The following is a 17569-nucleotide window of genomic DNA, read 5'->3' as shown; positions in this document are numbered from 1 at the left end:
GAATGAACACATTTCGAACCGAACACTGATTTTGGTAATAAAATTCAATGATTTGCAAGCGTTGCTCGTTAGTAAGTCTATTCATGATGAAATGTCGAAGCATACTGAGCATCTTTCTCTTTGACACCATGTCTGAAATCCCACGTGATCTGTCAAATACTAATGCATGAAAATCCTAACCTCAAAAAAATCACCCTTTATATCAAAATATATATATATTTTTTTTTATACCCACCACCGAAGGATGGGGGTGTATTCATTTTGTCATTCCGTTTGCAACACATCGAAATATCCATTTCCGACCCTATAAAGTATATATATACTTGATCAGCGTAAAAATCTAAGACGATCTAGACATGTCCGTCCGTCTGTCCCTCTATCTGTTGAAATCACGCTACAGTCATTAAAAATTGAGATATTGAGCTGAAATTTTGCACAGATTCTTTTTTTGTCCATAAGCAGGTTAAGTTCGAAGATGGGCAATATCGAACTATATCTTCATATAGCCCCCATATAGACCGATCCGCCGATTTAGGGTCTTAGGCCCATAAAACCCACATTTATTATCCGATTTTGCTGAAATTTGGGACAATGAATTGCCTTAGGCCCCTCGACATCCTTCGCCAATTTGGCTCAGATCGGTTCAGATTTGAATATAGCTGCCATATAGACCGATCCTCCGATTTAGGGTCTTAGGCCCATAAAAGCCATATTTATTATCCGATTTTGCTGAAAATTGGGACAGTGAGTTATGTAAGGCCCTCCGATATCATTCGTCACTTTGGTGCAGATCGGTTCAGATTTGAATATAGCTGCCATATAGACCGATCCTCCGATTTAGGGTCTTAGGCCCATAAAAGCCACATTTATCATCGGATTTTGCTGAAAATTGGGACAGTGAGTTGTGTTAGGCCCCTCGACATCCTCCGTTAATTTGGCTGAGATCGGTTCAGATTTGAATATAGCTACCATATAGACCAATCCCCCGATTTAGGGTCATAGGCCCATAAAAGCCACATTTTATTATCCGATTTTGCTGAAATTTGGGACAGTGAGTTGCGTTGAGCCCTCCGACATCCTTCGTTAATTTGGCTCCGATCGGTACAGATTTGGATATAGCTGCCATATAGACCGATCCGCCGATTTAGGGTCTTAGGCCCATAAAAGCCATATTTATTATCCGATTTTGCTGAAAATTGGGACAGTGAGTTGTGTTAGGCCCTCCGACATCATTCGTCACTTTGGTGCAGATCGGTTCAGATTTGGATATAGCTGCCATATAGACCGATCCGCCGATTCAGGGTCTTAGGCCCATAAAAGCCACATTTATTATCCGATTTTGCTGAAAATTGGGACAGTGAGTTGCGTTGAGCCCTCCGACATCCTTCGTTAATTTGGCTCCGATCGGTACAGATTTGGATATAGCTGCCATATAGACCGATCCGCCGATTTAGGGTCTTAGGCCCATAAAAGCCACATTTATTATCCGATTTTGCTGAAAATTGGGACAGTGAGTTGTGTTAGGCCCTCCGACATCATTCGTCACTTTGGTGCAGATCGGTTCAGATTTGGATATAGCTGCCATATAGACCGATCCGCCGATTCAGGGTCTTAGGCCCATAAAAGCCACATTTATTATCCGATTTTGCTGAAAATTGGGACAGTGAGTTGAGTTAGGCCCTCCGACATCCTTCGTCAATTTGGCTGAGATCGGTACAGATTTGAATATAGCTGCCATATGGACCGATCCCCCGATTTAGGGTCTTAGGCCCATAAAAGCCACATTTATTATCCGATTTTGCTGAAATTCGGGACAGTGAATTGTGTTAGGCCCCTCGACATCCTTCCTCAATTTGGCTGAGATCGGTCCTGATTTGAATATAGCTGCCATATGGACCGATCCCCCGATTTAGGGTCTTAGGCCCATAAAAGGCACATTTATTATCCGATTTTGCTGAAATTTGGGACAGTAAATTGTGTTAGGCCCTTCGATATCCCTTATCAATATGGTGCAGATCGGACCAGTTTTGGATACAGCTACCATATAGACCGATCCTCCGATTTAGGGTCTTAGGCCCATAAAAGCCACATTTATTATCCGATTTTGTTGAATATTGGGATAGTGAGTTGTGTTAGGCCCTCCGACATTCTTCGTCAATTTGGCCCAGATCGGTCCAGATTTGAATATAGCTGCCATATAGACCGATTCTCCGATTTAGGGTCTTAGGCCTATAAAAGCCAAATTTATTATCCGATTTTGCTGAATATTGGGACAGTGAGTTGTGTTAGGCCCTCCGATGTCCTTCGTCAATTTGGCTGAGATCGTTCCAGATTTGAATATAGCTGCCATATAGACCGATCCTCAGATTTAGGGTCTTAGGCCCATAAAAGCCACATTTATTATCCGATTTTGATGAAATTCAGGACAGTGAATTGTGTTAGGCCCATTGACATCCTTCTTTAATTTGGCTCAGATCGGTTCAGATTTGGATATAGCTGCCATATAGATCGATCCTCCGATTTATGGTGTTAGGCCCATAAAAGCCACATTTATTGTCCGATTTTGTTGAAATTTGAGACAGTGAGTTGTATTAGGCCCTTCGACACATTTCTTTAATTTGGTCCATATCGCTTCAGATTTGGATATAGCTGCCATATGGACCGATTTCTTGATTTATGGTTTTGAGCCCATAAAATTCTCATTTATTATCCGATGTCGCCGAAATTTGGGACAGTGTATTAAGTTAAGCCCCTTGACATACTTCTGCAATATCGCACAGATCGGTCCAGATTTGGATATAGTTGCCATATAGACCGATATCTAGGTTTTAGGTTTTGGGGCCATAAAAGACGCATTTATTGTCCGATGTCGCTGAAATTTGAGACAGTTTGGCTAGGCTCTTCAACGTCCTTTTTCAATTTTGCCCAGATCGGTCCAGATTTGAATATAGCTGCCATATAGACCGATCTCTCGATTTTAGGTTTTGGGCCCATAAAAGAGGCATTTATTGTCCGATTTCGCCAAAATTTAGGACAGTGCTTTGTGTTAGGCTCTTTTTATGCAACTTGGCCCAAATCGGTCCAGATTTGGATATAGCTGCCATGTAGACCGATATCTCGATTTAAAGTCTTGGCCCCATAAAAGGCCCATTTATAATCCGATTTCACTGAAATTTGACACAGTGACTTAGGCTTTTCGACATCCGTGTCGTATATAGTTCAGATCGGTTTATTTTTAGATATAGCTTGTATACTTATTAGGATTTGGTCCAAATCGGAACATATTTTGATGAAACTGATATGGGACATAAGGTATGAAATTTTCAACGAATTTTGATGAAAGGTGGTTTACATATATACCCGAGGTGGTGGGTATCCAAAGTTCGGCCCGGCCGAACTTAACGCCTTTTTACTTGTTTATTGTAGGGGTCGGATGCCACGGGGGCCTCCCAAACCCTGACAAATTGTTATACAGACCAATTACGATAACATACAGCTCAAACAAAAGGTGCTCGAGAGAAATAAGCGAATCTGATATCCAAATTATGAGCCATGTGTTTGGGGAGCCACCTTATTCCAAAATACCTACCTATTATACAAAAACTGTTTGGGGTGGAACTTGATTGATTTTAGGGAAATTGATACTCATTTTCGGGAAAAATGCCCTGGGGTCTACGATACCCTCATACAGAACATATTTTTCGATCATGCCATTATGGGGCTCACATAAAATATTTTGAAAGCAGAGCACGAATCTTATATTTACATTAAGAGCCAAGTGTCTGGGTTGCCACCCCACCCCCGAATTACCCCGTAACCCGGAAATATTTACCAATACGGTAAAACTACGGTACGGAACTCAAAATAAAGGCATTTGGGAGTAGAGTAAAAATGTACCCAGGAACCGAGCAGGGGCAAACGTGTCACACATCAATGAGTGCTCATCGATTTAAGTTTAAACTCAACGATAAGGGGCCTTTTTCATAGCCGAGTCTGAACCGAGTGCCGCAGTGCGACACCTCTTTGGGGAGAATTTTTTACATGACCATGCATGGTATGGTACCTCGCAAATATCACCAGCATTTAAATTTTTTCCGATGTTCTCGCCAAGATTCGAACGCAGCGTCATAACCGGATATAGGCTACAGTGGCACGGATTCGATATCTACATTCCGGATGAAATGTCCTCACCCTAAAATGATATTAGAGAGTTATAGAAAGCGCAGCGGAGCTGGCATGGTTCGGTTAGTTAAGTATATATATTCTTGATCGTCTCGACATTCTGAGTCGATCTAGCCATGTCCCTCCGTCACGATAGCGGTCGAATGCGTAAAGTTAGCCGCTTGAAATTTTGCACAGATACTTAGTAATGACTTAGGTCGTTTGGGATTGCTAATGGGCCATATCGGTTTAGATTTGGATATAGCTCCCATATAAACCGATCTCCAATTTGATTCCTTGAGCCCTTAAAAACCAAGTATAGTCCGAATTGATCTATAACCTGGTATAGCTCCGATAAAAACCCATCTTCCGATTTGACTTCTTGAGCGCTTACAAGCCACAAATTTTGTTCGCTTTAGCTAAAATTTTTCAGATAGTGTTTAGTTATGACTTTCAATGGCTGTGCCAAGTGCGGTCCAAAACCGGTCTATAAACTGATATAGCTCCCATATAAACCGATCACCCGATTTAACTTCTTGAGTCCTTGCAAGCCACAATTTTTGTCCGATTTGGCTGAAATTTTGCATGCGGTATTCCGTTAGACTTCCAACAAGAATACGGTTCAAATCAGTCAATAACCTGATATAGCTCCCATGTAAACCGGCCTCTCGATCATCCTTGTTCGGTTTCTGGAAGCTTTAAGTTTTGCTGGTGTGACGGTAGTTTGGTATGTAGAATAAAACTATGCCCTTCAACTAAAGTTGGTTTGGATAATTTTTTAGCAGAATCCATGATGGTGGGTGTTACAAACGGAATAGCGAAGTAAGTATAACTCTATCCTATTGTGGAAGATATTTTTTCTTTGTGGGTCAGGAAGGGAATATGCTTTACGCATTGGACGGGTACGTCTCTCATCTTATGCCAGACTCCGTTATAAACGGCACCGGCTAAAACTCACCCTGTGTCACCCCTGGGGATTAATTCCACCTCGGAACCGCTTGCGCATTACTTCGAGGTGGACCCCCATATCTGGTGTTCATCCATATCATCGTCATTGAGTCTGCGTCCAGACCTCCGCATTCATACTCTACGCCGCTGCCTCCAGATCTACCTTCTTACTGCACAGTGCTTGTTTGGCGTACCTCATCACCGCCTCCCACTTCCTCTCGTCTTTCAGCATCATCTGGACTATTGTCTCAGGCGGAACGTCACCAATCGCTGTTTCAAATTCCCTGCGACTTTTGACCCAGCGCTCGCAGTGGATGAATGTGTGTTCCACATCTTCTGCAACTTGTAGCTCCTCATAAATGCACATGCTTGAGGAGCATTTGTCCATTCGATGCTGGTATTTCCGGAAGTAATCATGCCCTGTTAACAGCTATGTGTGACGGAGTAGTTGACGTCCCCGTTGTTCCCATCTCTTTACATCCGTACACCGGGTATAAGTCGACGCATTCAACTGGCCCGATTCTCATTTGTCCACCTTTGTTGCCATCTGTCAACAGTCTCCTCTCGTATGACCCGTATATGATCCGTTTGAATCTCACCCTGTCCTCTCTGGGTGTCACACTTCGCGGTGTAGAGCCTGGCTCTCTGCATGGCCTGTAGATCTATCGGAACCATTCCGACTATTACAAAGGCTGCGGGCTACGTCAATGTCCGGTAGAATGATATGGCCCTAAGAGATGCCGTCCTCTGTACCGAGAGCAGTGATGTCGCCCGGCATGCTGTCTGCAGTGTTTGGTCCCATATTTCACTCCCATAGAGTAGGATGCAATTACTTGTCTCCATTAAGAGTCTGCGACCGCTCGGGAGAGACCCATCGACGTTTGCCATCAGTCGGTTGATTTGCGCCGTTATTCTCGCGGTCTTTGTTGTCACATGCCGAATTAACTCTGCTTAGGTCAGCTTTGTATCTAGTCGGATCCCTAAATATTTGACCCATGTTGGTTTTCACTTCCACTGGAATATTTTTTCTTGTTAGGAGTAGCAACTCCGTGTTCAGCTTGGCAGCCAGGCTTTTGCCCTTAGCATCACCTGCCGTAGTTTGGGCTCTGCAACTTCCGTATCCCTTGCCGTGATGGCTGCGGCGATATCGTCAACATGTCCCACTAAAAAGGTTCCATCTGACATTTCTGTTCGAAGTATTCCATTATAACTGGCATTCCAAAGATCCCGTCCAAGTATGGATCCTTGCACCGCTCCTGATGTGATCTCACATCCACTCGTTCCGTACTGAGAGTTATAGATAAGTACCTTGTCACGCAAGTAACTCCTGATATTTTCAGTAGAAATTCAGGTCTGTTTTCAGCTATCTGCTCGATAATCTCGGCCGGTATTCCGTCAGGGCCAGGAGCTTTTCTGCTCTGAAGGTTCCGGGCTGTATTCCATAGCTCCTCTATCGTAAACGGGTTTATGTTATCAGTGGGCTCTTCATAAACTTAATTATACCCTACAACACCACTGTGGTACAGGGTATTATAAGTTTGTGCATTTGTTTGCAACGCTTAGAAGGAGAAGAGCTAGATCTATTGATACGTATACCGATCGACTTAGAATCACTTTCTGATGGGATTTATCCATGTCCGTCTATGAGTCCATGTATTCTTGTAATCAAGGTACAGGCCGTATTTGTTGTCCAATTGTCACGAAATTTTGCACATACCGCTTTTTTGGCCCAAGGACAAAAGCTATTGGTAAAAATCGGTTCAGATTTAGATATTGCTCCCATATATATGTATTGCCCGATTTGCACTTAAATGGCCGTAGTATCTACAATTTTCAACCGATCTGCACAACATTTAGCACGAACTTTTTTGTTAACATATCTGCAAGAATTTATCACAATCGGTTCAGATTTGCATATAGCTCCCACATATGTATATCGCCCGATTCGCACCTAAATGGGAGTATTAACTACAATTTTCAATCGATCTGCACAAAATTTGGCACAGATTGTTTACATATCTACATATTGGCAGATCTTTACGTATTTGCAAGATTTCATCAAAATTAGTTCATATTTGGATATAGCTCCCATATATATTTATCGATGGATTTGAACTTATATGGCCGTAGTAACAACAATTTGTAAGCGATTTATTCGAAAAAATTTGTTTCAGATTTAGATATAGCTCTCATATACATATTGGGTTGCCCAAAAAGTAATTGCGGATTTTTCATATAGTCGGCGTTGACAATTTTTTTCACAGCTTGTGACTCTGTAATTGCATTCTTTCTTCTATCAGTTATCAGCTGTTACTTTTAGCTTGCTTTAGAAAAAAAAAATGTAAAAAAAGTATATTTGATTAAAGTTCATTCTAAGTTTTATTAAAAATGCTTTTATATTATTTTAAAAAATCCGCAATTACTTTTTGGGCAACTCAATATTTCCATTCTATTTTAACGATTTTGTTTTTTTCTGTATTTTTACAGCTTTACAATTTCTTCAATGCTTTATTAACACACATTCCAAATGCTGCTGCCGATAAAAATCGTTCATATGCTTCCTCTACAGTTTCTTCACTGGGTGAGTATGGGATAAGCGACGATACAAAATGTTGAGATATAAAGAAACAAAAAATTTTTTTTTGCCTAAAGCCTAGTACTCGCTTCGATTGTGCGGCAAATGTTGCTAAACATCAATTAAATTTTGTTTCAAACAGTGTTGATAATTTGTTAAGTTGTAAATAAACTTTTTTATTTGGCGTTCAAAGCGTTCTTTTCGTAGTAAACAATTGTACCATGACTCCATTGTTATCATACGACATAAATATTTAAGACAATTTAAAAGATACAAAAGAAACGGATTTAGAAACAGAAGCTGCTGTATGTTTGGCAGCACAACATGAATTTAACAATACAAAGAGGCGTATCAAGCGGGGCTGGGCAACATTCATGATAACACTGTGGCAATTGCGGTAGACAGCCGTGTGAATGGAGTCCTTGGAAAAGACCAATTGCACCTAAAGAAATATAACCCGATTTCCTGTTTATAGTTCTTAAGCTTCTAGAGGGCGCAATCCGAGATGGCTCAAATTTTGTACGTAGTAGCCAAATATGGTCTAAATCGGTCCATTAGCTCATATAGCTAACATATAAACCGAAATCCCGATTTGACTGCTTGAGCCTCTATAGGGCGCAATTTTTATTCATTAAGGCTCAAATTTTATATAATAATGAATTCTATTATTGTCTTCAACAAAACTAAAGAGGGCCCGGAACGGGTCATAACCTGATATAGCTCCTGATATAGCATTGCAATTCATACCCATTGTCCTCTGTTTGCCTATACATAAATACCAGGCAAAGAACTTGACAAATGCGATCCTTGGTGAAGGGTATATAAGATATGGCCCGGCCTAACTTAGCAAGTTTTTACTTGTTTTTATACCCACCACCGACGGATGGGGTTATATTCATTTTGTCATTCCGTTTGCAACACATCGAAATATCCATTTCCGACCCTATAAAGTATATATATTCTTGATCAGCGTAAAAATCTAAGACGATCTAGACATGTCCGTCCGTCTGTCTGTTGAAATTATGCTACAGTCTTCAAAAATAGAGATCTTGAGTTGAAACTTTGCACAGACTCTTTTTTTGTCCATAAGCAGATTAAGTTCGAAGATGGGCTAAATCGGACTATATCTTGATATAGCCCCCATATAGACCGATCCCCCGATTTAGGGTCTTAGGCCAATAAAAGCCACATTTATCATCCGATTTTGCTGAAATTTGGGACAGTGAGTTGTGTTAGGCCCTTCGATATCCTCCGTCAATTTGGCCCAGATCGGTTCAGATTTGGATATAGCTGCCATATAGACCGATCCTCCGATTTAGGGTCTTAGGCCCATAAAAGCTACAATTATTATACGATTTTGCTGAAATTTGGGACAGTGCGCTATCTAAGACCTATCGACATCGTCCGTTAATATGGCTTAGATCGGTTCAGATTTGGATATAGCTGCCATATAGACCGATCCTCCGATTTAGGGTCTAAGGCCCATAAAAACCACATTTATTATCCGATTTTGCTGAAATTTGGGACAGTGAGTTGTCTTAAGCCATTCAACATCTTCCGTCAATATGGCTCATATCGGTTCAGATTTGGATATAGCTGCCATATAGACCGATCCTCCGATTTAGGGCCATAGGTCCATAAAAGCTACATTTATTATCCGATTTTGCCGAAATTTGGGACATTGCGTTATCTAAGGCCCTTCGACATCCTCCGTTATTATGGCTCAGATCGGTTCAGATTTGGATATAGCTGCCATATAGACCGATCCTCCGATTTAGTGTCATAGGTCCATAAAAGCCACATTTATTATCCGATTTTGCTGAAATTCGAAATAGTGAGTTGTTTTAGGCCCTTCGACATCTTCCGTCAATATGGCTCAGATCGGTCCAGATTTGGATATAGCTGCCATATAGACCGATCCTCCGATTTAGGGTCATACGCCCATAAAATATACATTTATTATCCGATTTTGCTGAAAATCGGGATAGTGAGTTGTCTTTGGCCATTCGACATCTTTTGTCAATATGGCTCAGATCGGTTCAGATTTGGATATAGCTGCCGTATAAACCGATCCTCCGATTTAGGTTCATACGCCCATAAAAGCTATATTTATTATCCAATTTTGCGGAAATTTGGGACAGTGAGTTGTCTTAGGCCCTTCAACATTCTTCCTTAATTTGGCTTAGATCGGCCTAGATTTGGATATAGCTACCATATAGACCGATCTCTCGGTTTTAGGTTTTGGGGCCATAAAAAGCGCATTTATTGTCCGATTTTGCCGAAATTTGGAACAAAGAGTTAAGTTAAGCCCCTCCACATATTTCTGCAATTTGGTCTAGATCGATCAAGATTTGCATATAGCTGCCATATAGACCGATCTCTCGATTTAAATTCTTGGCTCCATAAAAGGCGCATTTTTAATCCGATTGCACTGAAATTTGACACACAGACTTATGTTATGCTTTTCGACATCCGTGTCGTATGTAGTTCAGATCGGTTTATTTTTAGATATAACAACTAAAAAGACCAATATTTTGTTATACACAATTAAACAATGACTTGTACTTATCAGCATTTGGTCCAAATCTGATCATATTTCGATATAACTGCTATATGACATAAGATATGCAATTTTCACCGAATTTTGATGAAAGGTGGTTTATATATATACCCGAGGTGGTGGGTATCCAAAGTTCGGCCCGGCCGAACTTAACGCCTTTTTACTTGTTTGTTTTGTCGGAGTTGAAGTGGAAGTCAGGGCAAGCATGCTCAACTGAACTATGACCTCGGCCTGAAAACCCTGACTCCGCCCTTTTCATGGTTCCGCTCTTTGCATCCTCTAACCAGTCTCGACTTCACATAGTTCGACGCCAGAGCATTCAGCGACGCCTGACTGTTCACATACATCGTGACATTATTATCTTGTCGCATCGACATCATCTCCAATGTCTTCAGATTAGCAAAAATGCGGGACCAGTCCAAAAGCCTCTATGATTCTTTAATTGGCGGAATTCAATGAAGACTCCTGCTCCGGAGTCCCCATTTGTGTATACCGAAGCTCTCGGGGAGGGCGATCTTCCCCGAAACATCCACAACGTCGACAAGAAACGACTTCCATGACATGTTACCATTCGTGCCACATGCAGCATGCAGCCACGCCTCTTTTTCGTTCCCCAGGAGAAAATTCTTATTTTCTCCTGGAGAACGATAGTGCCCTTCGTGAATCATGAAGGGCACTATCAATACACAGACTGCAACCCATGTATGAGTCACAAACGTCAAACTCAGGCGTGGTAGGTCAATACTATCACAGATCCCCTTCAGGGTACGGTGAGAAAGCTGTCTAGATGGGCAAGAGCAAAGGTGCTTGGCATAAAGCCCAGAAAGGCAGAGCTGGTGTTGTTTACCGGAAGGAGGACGTATGACGAATTCAGGGTCCTGGGCGTTATTCTTGACCATAAATAAAACGAAAGGCTGAACGTTGACGAGAGAGTTAAACGGAGGCTGAGTGCGCTCTATTCATGGCGCAACTTAATAGACAGATTTGGGAACATAGACTGGGGGCGGTCCGCTGGATGTACACTGCTGTGGTTTGGCTGATCCTCATCTATGATCGTTCGGTGTGACACCGGGTCCTGGGGTGTAACACTTCCTTCTGGGTGTTACAAACAAATGCACTAAGTTATAATACCATGTACCACAGTTGTGGTGCAGGGTTTAATAAAATGTTTTTATACCCGTCTGTCGAAATCACGATAGCTTACGAACGCGTAAAGCTAGCCACTTGAAATTTTGCACAGATACGTTGGGGATACACGTTGGGGATTGCAAATGGGTTAAGATTTAAATATTGCTCCCATATAAACCGTTATCCCCGTTTGGTTACTAGAGCCAATGGAAGCCGCACTTTTCGTTCGATTTGGTTAAAATTTTGCACGTGTTCAGTTATGGCTTCCAATGACTGTGCTCAGTACGGTCTGAATCGGTCTATAATCTGATATAGCTCCCATATAAACCGATCTACCGATTTGACTTCCCGAGCTCTTACAAGCCCCAATTTTTGTCCGATTTGGTTGAAATTTTGCATGTGGTGTTCTGTTACGAATTCCAACTACTAAGCCAATAACGGTCCAAATCTGTTTATAACCTGATATAGCTCCCATGTAATACGGTCTCGGTTCCTAGAAGCTTAAATTTTTGTTCGGTTCCTAGAAGCTTAAATTTTTGCTGGTTTGACAGAAGTTTAGAATGTAGAATAAATTTATGCCCTTCAACTGTATATTTTGTATACATTTTTAGCAGAATCCATGGTGGTGGGTTCGCAGGATTTGGCCCGTCCGAACTTAGCACGCTTTTACGCTTTTGTGATCCTACCTGCGATAAAAATTTAATTTTTTATACCCACCACCATAGGATGGGGGTATACTAATCTAGTCATTTTGTTTGTAACACCTTGAAATATTGATCTGCGACCCCATAAGCATACATATTCTGGATCATTCCGACATTCCGAGTCTAACTCGCCATGTCTGTCCATCCTTCCGTCTGACTTTCGAAATCACGATAGCGGTCGAACGCGTAAAGGTAGCTGCTTGAAATTTTGCACAGATATTTTTTATTGATGTAGGTCATTGAGGATGGCAATCGGGCCATATCGTCTCAGATTTGGATATATCCCCATATAAACCGATCCCCCGATTCGACTTCTTAAGCTCCTAGAAGCCTCAATTCTCATCCCTTCTTCCCTAACTTCCGAAGGAGTAAAGCTAGCCGCTTGAAATTTTGCACAAGTACTTCTTATTAGTGTAGGTCGATTGGTATTGTAAATGGGCCATATCGGTCCATGTTTTGATATAGCTGCCATATAAACCGATCTTGGGTCTTGACTTCTTGAGCCTCTAGAGTGCGCAATTCTTATCCGATAGGGATGAAATTTTGCACGACGTTTTGCTGTGATATCCAACAACTGTGCCAAGTATAGTTCAAATCGGTCCATAACCTGATATAGCTGCCATATAAACGGATCTTGGGTCTTGACTTCTTGAGCCTCTAGAGTGCGCAATTCTTATCGGATTGGAATGGAATTTCGCACGACGTGTTTTGTTATGATACCCAACAACTGTGCCAAGTATGGTTCGAATCCGCCCATAACCTGATATAGCTGCCATATAAACCGATCTTGGGTCTTGACTTCTTGAGCCTCTAGGGGGCACAATTCTTATCCGATTTGAATGAAATTTTGCATGACGTATTTTATTTTTACTTTCAACAACTGTGTCAAATAAGGTTCAAATCGGTTAATAACCTGATTTAGCTGCCATATAAACCGATCTGGGATCCTGACTTCTTGACTCCTAGAGGTCGCAATTATTATCCGATATGCCTGAAATTTTGTACGACGGATCCTCTCATGACCATCAACAAACGTGTTTATTATGGTCTGAATCGGTCTATAGCCCCATACAGCTCCGATATAAATCCAGCTCTCTATTTTACTTCTTGAGCCCCCAATGGGCGCAATTCTTATTCGAATTGGCTGACATTTTACACAGGTCTCCAACATATAATTTAATTGTGGTCCAAACCGGACTATATCTTGATATCGCTCTAATAGCAGAGCAAATCTTTTCTTATATCCTTTTTTTTGCCTAAGAAGAGATGCCGGGAAAAGGACTCGACAAATGCGATCCATGGTGGAGGGTATATAAGATTCGGCCCGGCCGAACTTAGCACGCTTTTACTTGTTTTTTATTTAAATTTATGTAATTTGTGTTTTTATACACTCCACCAAGGATGGGGGTATACCCATTTTGTCATTCCGTTTGTAACACATTGGAATACTGGGCGTCAGGCCCAACAAAGTATATATATTCTTGATCGTCTTGACATTCATAGTTGATTTAGCCATGTCCGTCCGTCCATGCGCTAACTTTTAAATCAGTAAAGACAGTTGCAATTTTGCACGAATACTTCAATTCGGTTGGGATTGTGTATGGACCAAATCTGTCCATATTTTGATTTAGGTGCCATATAAACCGTTATCGAATCTTGAATTCCAGAGCTGCTAGAGGGCGCAATCCTTATCTGATTAAACTGAAATTTTGCACCAAATATTTTATTTTCATTTCCTACAAAACCGCCAAGTATGGTCAAAATCGGTTCATAACCTGATATAGTTCCCACATAAATCGATTTCGGATCTTGATTTCTTGGGCCGCTAGAGGGCGCAATTTTTATCCGATTTGGCTGAAATTCAGCTTGATGGGTTTTGGTTTGACCACCAATAGCTGTGCTAAGTATGGCTCAAATCGGTTCATAACCTGATATTGCTTCCATATAAAACGATTTCGGATCTTGATTTCTTGAGCCGCCAGAGGGCACAATTTTTATCCGATTTGGCTGAAATTTTGCACAAAGTGTTTTTTGTTCCAACTTATAACAACTGCGCCTAGTGTGTCAAAAATGGGTTCATAACCTTATATAGCTCCCATATAAACCGATCTACTTGAGTCGCTAGAGGGCGCAATTATTATCCAAGTTTGCAAAAATGTTGCACAAAGTGTTTTCGTTTGACTATCAACAGCGGTGTCAAGTATGGCTCAAATCGGTTCATAACCTGATATAGCTCCCACATAAACCGATTTCGGATATTGATTTCTTGGGCTGCTAGAGGGCGCAATTTTTATCCGATTTGGCTGAAATTCAGCTTGAAGGGTTTTGGTTTGAACACCAATAGCTGTGCTAAGTATGGCTCAAATCGGTTCATAACCTGATATAGCTCCCATATAAATCTATTTCGGATCTTGTTTTCTTGAGCCGCTAGAGGGCGCGATTGTTATCTGATTTGGCTAAAATTTGGCACAAAGTGTTTTGTTCCAACTTCTAACAACTGCGCCTAGTGTGTCAAAAATGGGTTCAAACCCTTATATAGCTCCCATATAAACCGATCTACTTGAGTCGCTAGAGGGCGCAATTATTATCCGAGTTTGTAAAAATGTTGCACAAAGTGTTTTCGTTTGACTATCAACAGCGGTGCCAAGTATGGCTCAAATCGGTTCATAACCTGATATAGTTCCCACATAAACCGATTTCGGATCTTAATTTCTTGGGCCGCTAGAGGGCGCAATTTTTATCCGATTTGGCTGAAATTCAGCTTGAAGGGTTTTGGTTTGACCACTAATAGCTGTGCTAAGTATGGCTCAAATCGGTTCATAACCTGATATTGCTTCCATATAAACTGATTTCGGATCTTGATTTCTTGAACCGCCAGAGGGCGCAATTCTTATCTGATTTGGGTGAAATTTTGCACAAAGTGTTTTGTTCCAACTTTTAACAACTGCGCCAAGTGTGTCAAAAACTGGTTCATAACCTTATATAGCTCCCATATAAACCGATCTACTTGAGTCGCTAGAGGGCGCAATTATTATCCGAGTTTGCAAAAATGTTGCACAAAGTGTTTTCGTTTGACTATCAATAGCGGTGTCAAGTGTGACTTCTTGAGCCGCTAGAGGGCGCAATTATTATCCGATCTGGGTGAAATTTTTCATGAAGTGTTTTGGTTTGACCGTCAGCAACTGTGCTTAGCATTGCTCAATTTAGTTCAAAACCTGATATGACTCCAATATATTGGGTTGCCCAAAAAGTAATTGCGGATTTTTCATATAGTCGGCGTTGACAAATTTTTTCAACGGCTTGTGACTCTGTAATTGCATTCTTTCTTCTGTCAGTTATCAGCTGTTACTTTTAGCTTGCTTTAGAAAAAAAAGTGTAAAAAAGTATATTTGATTAAAGTTCATTCTAAGTTTTATTAAAAATGCATTTACTTTCATTTAAAAAATCCGCAATTACTTTTTGGGCAACCCAATATTATACTTCTCAGTCGGCCCATTTGGTCGAAATTTTGCACAACGATTTCTTCTTTGACCTTGAGCATACATGTTTAATATGGTCTTATCGGTAAATAACCCGATAAAACTCTCATATAAACAGATCTCCTGACATTATTTTTTGAGCCACTATAGGGCACAATTCTTATCTGATTTGGCTGAAATTTTGCATAATGACTTCCATTTTGGTCTCCAACAGCCAAACCAAGCATGGCCCCAATCGGTTCTTAACTTGGTATAGCTCCAAAAGCATATAAATCCATATCCATAATCCTTTGTTTACCTATAAAGTGATATTGGGCTATTAACTTGACAAATGCGATCCATGGCGGAGGGTATATAAGATTCGGCCCGGCCGAACTTACCACGCTTTTACTTGTTAACATTATTCTCCTTTTTTTCTAGATCAATATGATTCCAAATATTCCGATGAATCAGATTATCATGAAGAATATGATAATTCCGGTTACCGATACAAAGGACCCCAAATTAATTTTCCGTTAACCAGAAAAGATATTGATGTTTTAATCGATTTATTCCGTAAGAAAAAGGTAAGAGAATAAGAAAATTGGAAAGAAGCCGTGAAGAAGTTAAAAATCCTTTTTTTTTATTGCAGTCTAATCGTCTTCATGCCCGATATGTGGGTGCCATACTCAAAGAAGCCGCCTTGAAGTTGCGTACTTTGCCCAATTTGAATACGGCCTCAACTGCCATTTCTAAACAGATAACCATTTGTGGGGATTTACACGGAAAATTGGATGATTTGTTGGTGGTGTTTTATAAGGTAAAAAAAAAAAACGAATTTGGAAGAAAATTACCAGAAAAAAATCAAATTTTCGGTGAAAATGCAGAATTTTCGTTTTTCTTTTATGTTTTTTCCAGAATGGCCTTCCTTCCTCCGAGAATCCCTATGTATTCAACGGTGACTTTGTGGATCGCGGCAAAAAAGGTTTGGAAGTGTTCCTTTTGCTGTTGGCCTGCTTTTTGGCATTCCCCAATGGTGTATTCCTCAATCGAGGCAATCACGAGGATTCTGTTATGAATGCTCGTTACGGTTTCATACGTGAGGTGCAACAAAAATACAGGGTAATTATCCACGGCATGCAAATGCAAGGGTCACACATTTCATAAATATTTGAAGGACTATCCAAAAATACAAGAGCCTTCACAACAGCTGTTTTGATATCAACAAGGACATTTGTAAAAGTAGTAGTGCGTTAATTTTCATGTATTGTTATGCCTTGTTTCAGCGCAATTCCACAAAATTATTACGGCTCATTGATGAGGTCTATCGTTGGCTGCCATTGGGAACAGTAATTAATAGTCGTGTTTTGGTGGTGCACGGTGGGATATCGGATACAACTAATTTGGATTTAATTAAAAGTCTGGACCGTGGAAAGGTAAGTGTAAATGAAGGAAGAAACAGACAGACGGGCAGACTACCAAAATGAAAATGGCCTTAGGGTTGTGGTTGCAAATGGTTGTTTTTTCTCATGTTTGTTGTTATGACCAGGGAAGCCATTTTTTGAGCCCATTAATTGTTTCTCCTTTGTGGATTCTCTTTAAAGGAAATATTTGTGTATTTTGTACTTTCCAACATTTTTATACCTACCACCATAGGATAAGGGTATACAAATTTCGTCATTCCGTTTGTAACAACTCGAAATATTCGTGTAAGACCCCGTCTTACCGTCTGTCCGTCCGTCCGTCTATCGAAAGCACGCTTACATGCGATAAAGTAAAGCTATGCGCTTACATGAATGCTTCTTATTAGCGCAAGTCAGTTGGAATTGAAAATGGACCATATCGGTCTATACCCTGATACCATCCCTCTCCTTTGCATTCACTTAGCTACGTACATTTTTTGCGGTCATGTTTTTATAGAACTTATAGACTATTGTTAAAGCTTTTCCCAGGGTAGGAGGGTTAAAAAAATAAAACCGAAAACAGTCAAAGGTTTCTTCCTTTATTTTATTTATTCGAAGGACAGACAACTTGT

The 17569-nt window shown here is 40.7% G+C and overlaps 1 protein-coding gene across 3 annotated transcripts in view; it reads left to right on the top strand.

Moving 5' to 3' along the window:
• LOC106095129 (serine/threonine-protein phosphatase rdgC) overlaps positions 1–17569 on the top strand; it is a 126357-nt gene that overhangs the window by 39596 nt on the left and 69192 nt on the right. For all 3 annotated transcript variants that reach the window (XM_059360393.1, XM_059360392.1, XM_059360391.1), the window contains 5 exons: positions 7597–7690; positions 15976–16121; positions 16187–16354; positions 16453–16656; positions 16821–16970. In XM_059360393.1, the coding sequence (XP_059216376.1) occupies positions 7597–7690; positions 15976–16121; positions 16187–16354; positions 16453–16656; positions 16821–16970 (762 nt within the window). The remainder of the gene's footprint in view (positions 1–7596; positions 7691–15975; positions 16122–16186; positions 16355–16452; positions 16657–16820; positions 16971–17569) is intronic.

This window comes from Stomoxys calcitrans, chromosome 1 (assembly GCF_963082655.1).
Source record: "Stomoxys calcitrans chromosome 1, idStoCalc2.1, whole genome shotgun sequence".
NCBI classification, from domain to species: domain Eukaryota; kingdom Metazoa; phylum Arthropoda; class Insecta; order Diptera; family Muscidae; genus Stomoxys; species Stomoxys calcitrans.
Note: the sequence above shows the minus strand (reverse complement) of the source record. Positions and strands in the feature narration are given on the sequence as shown.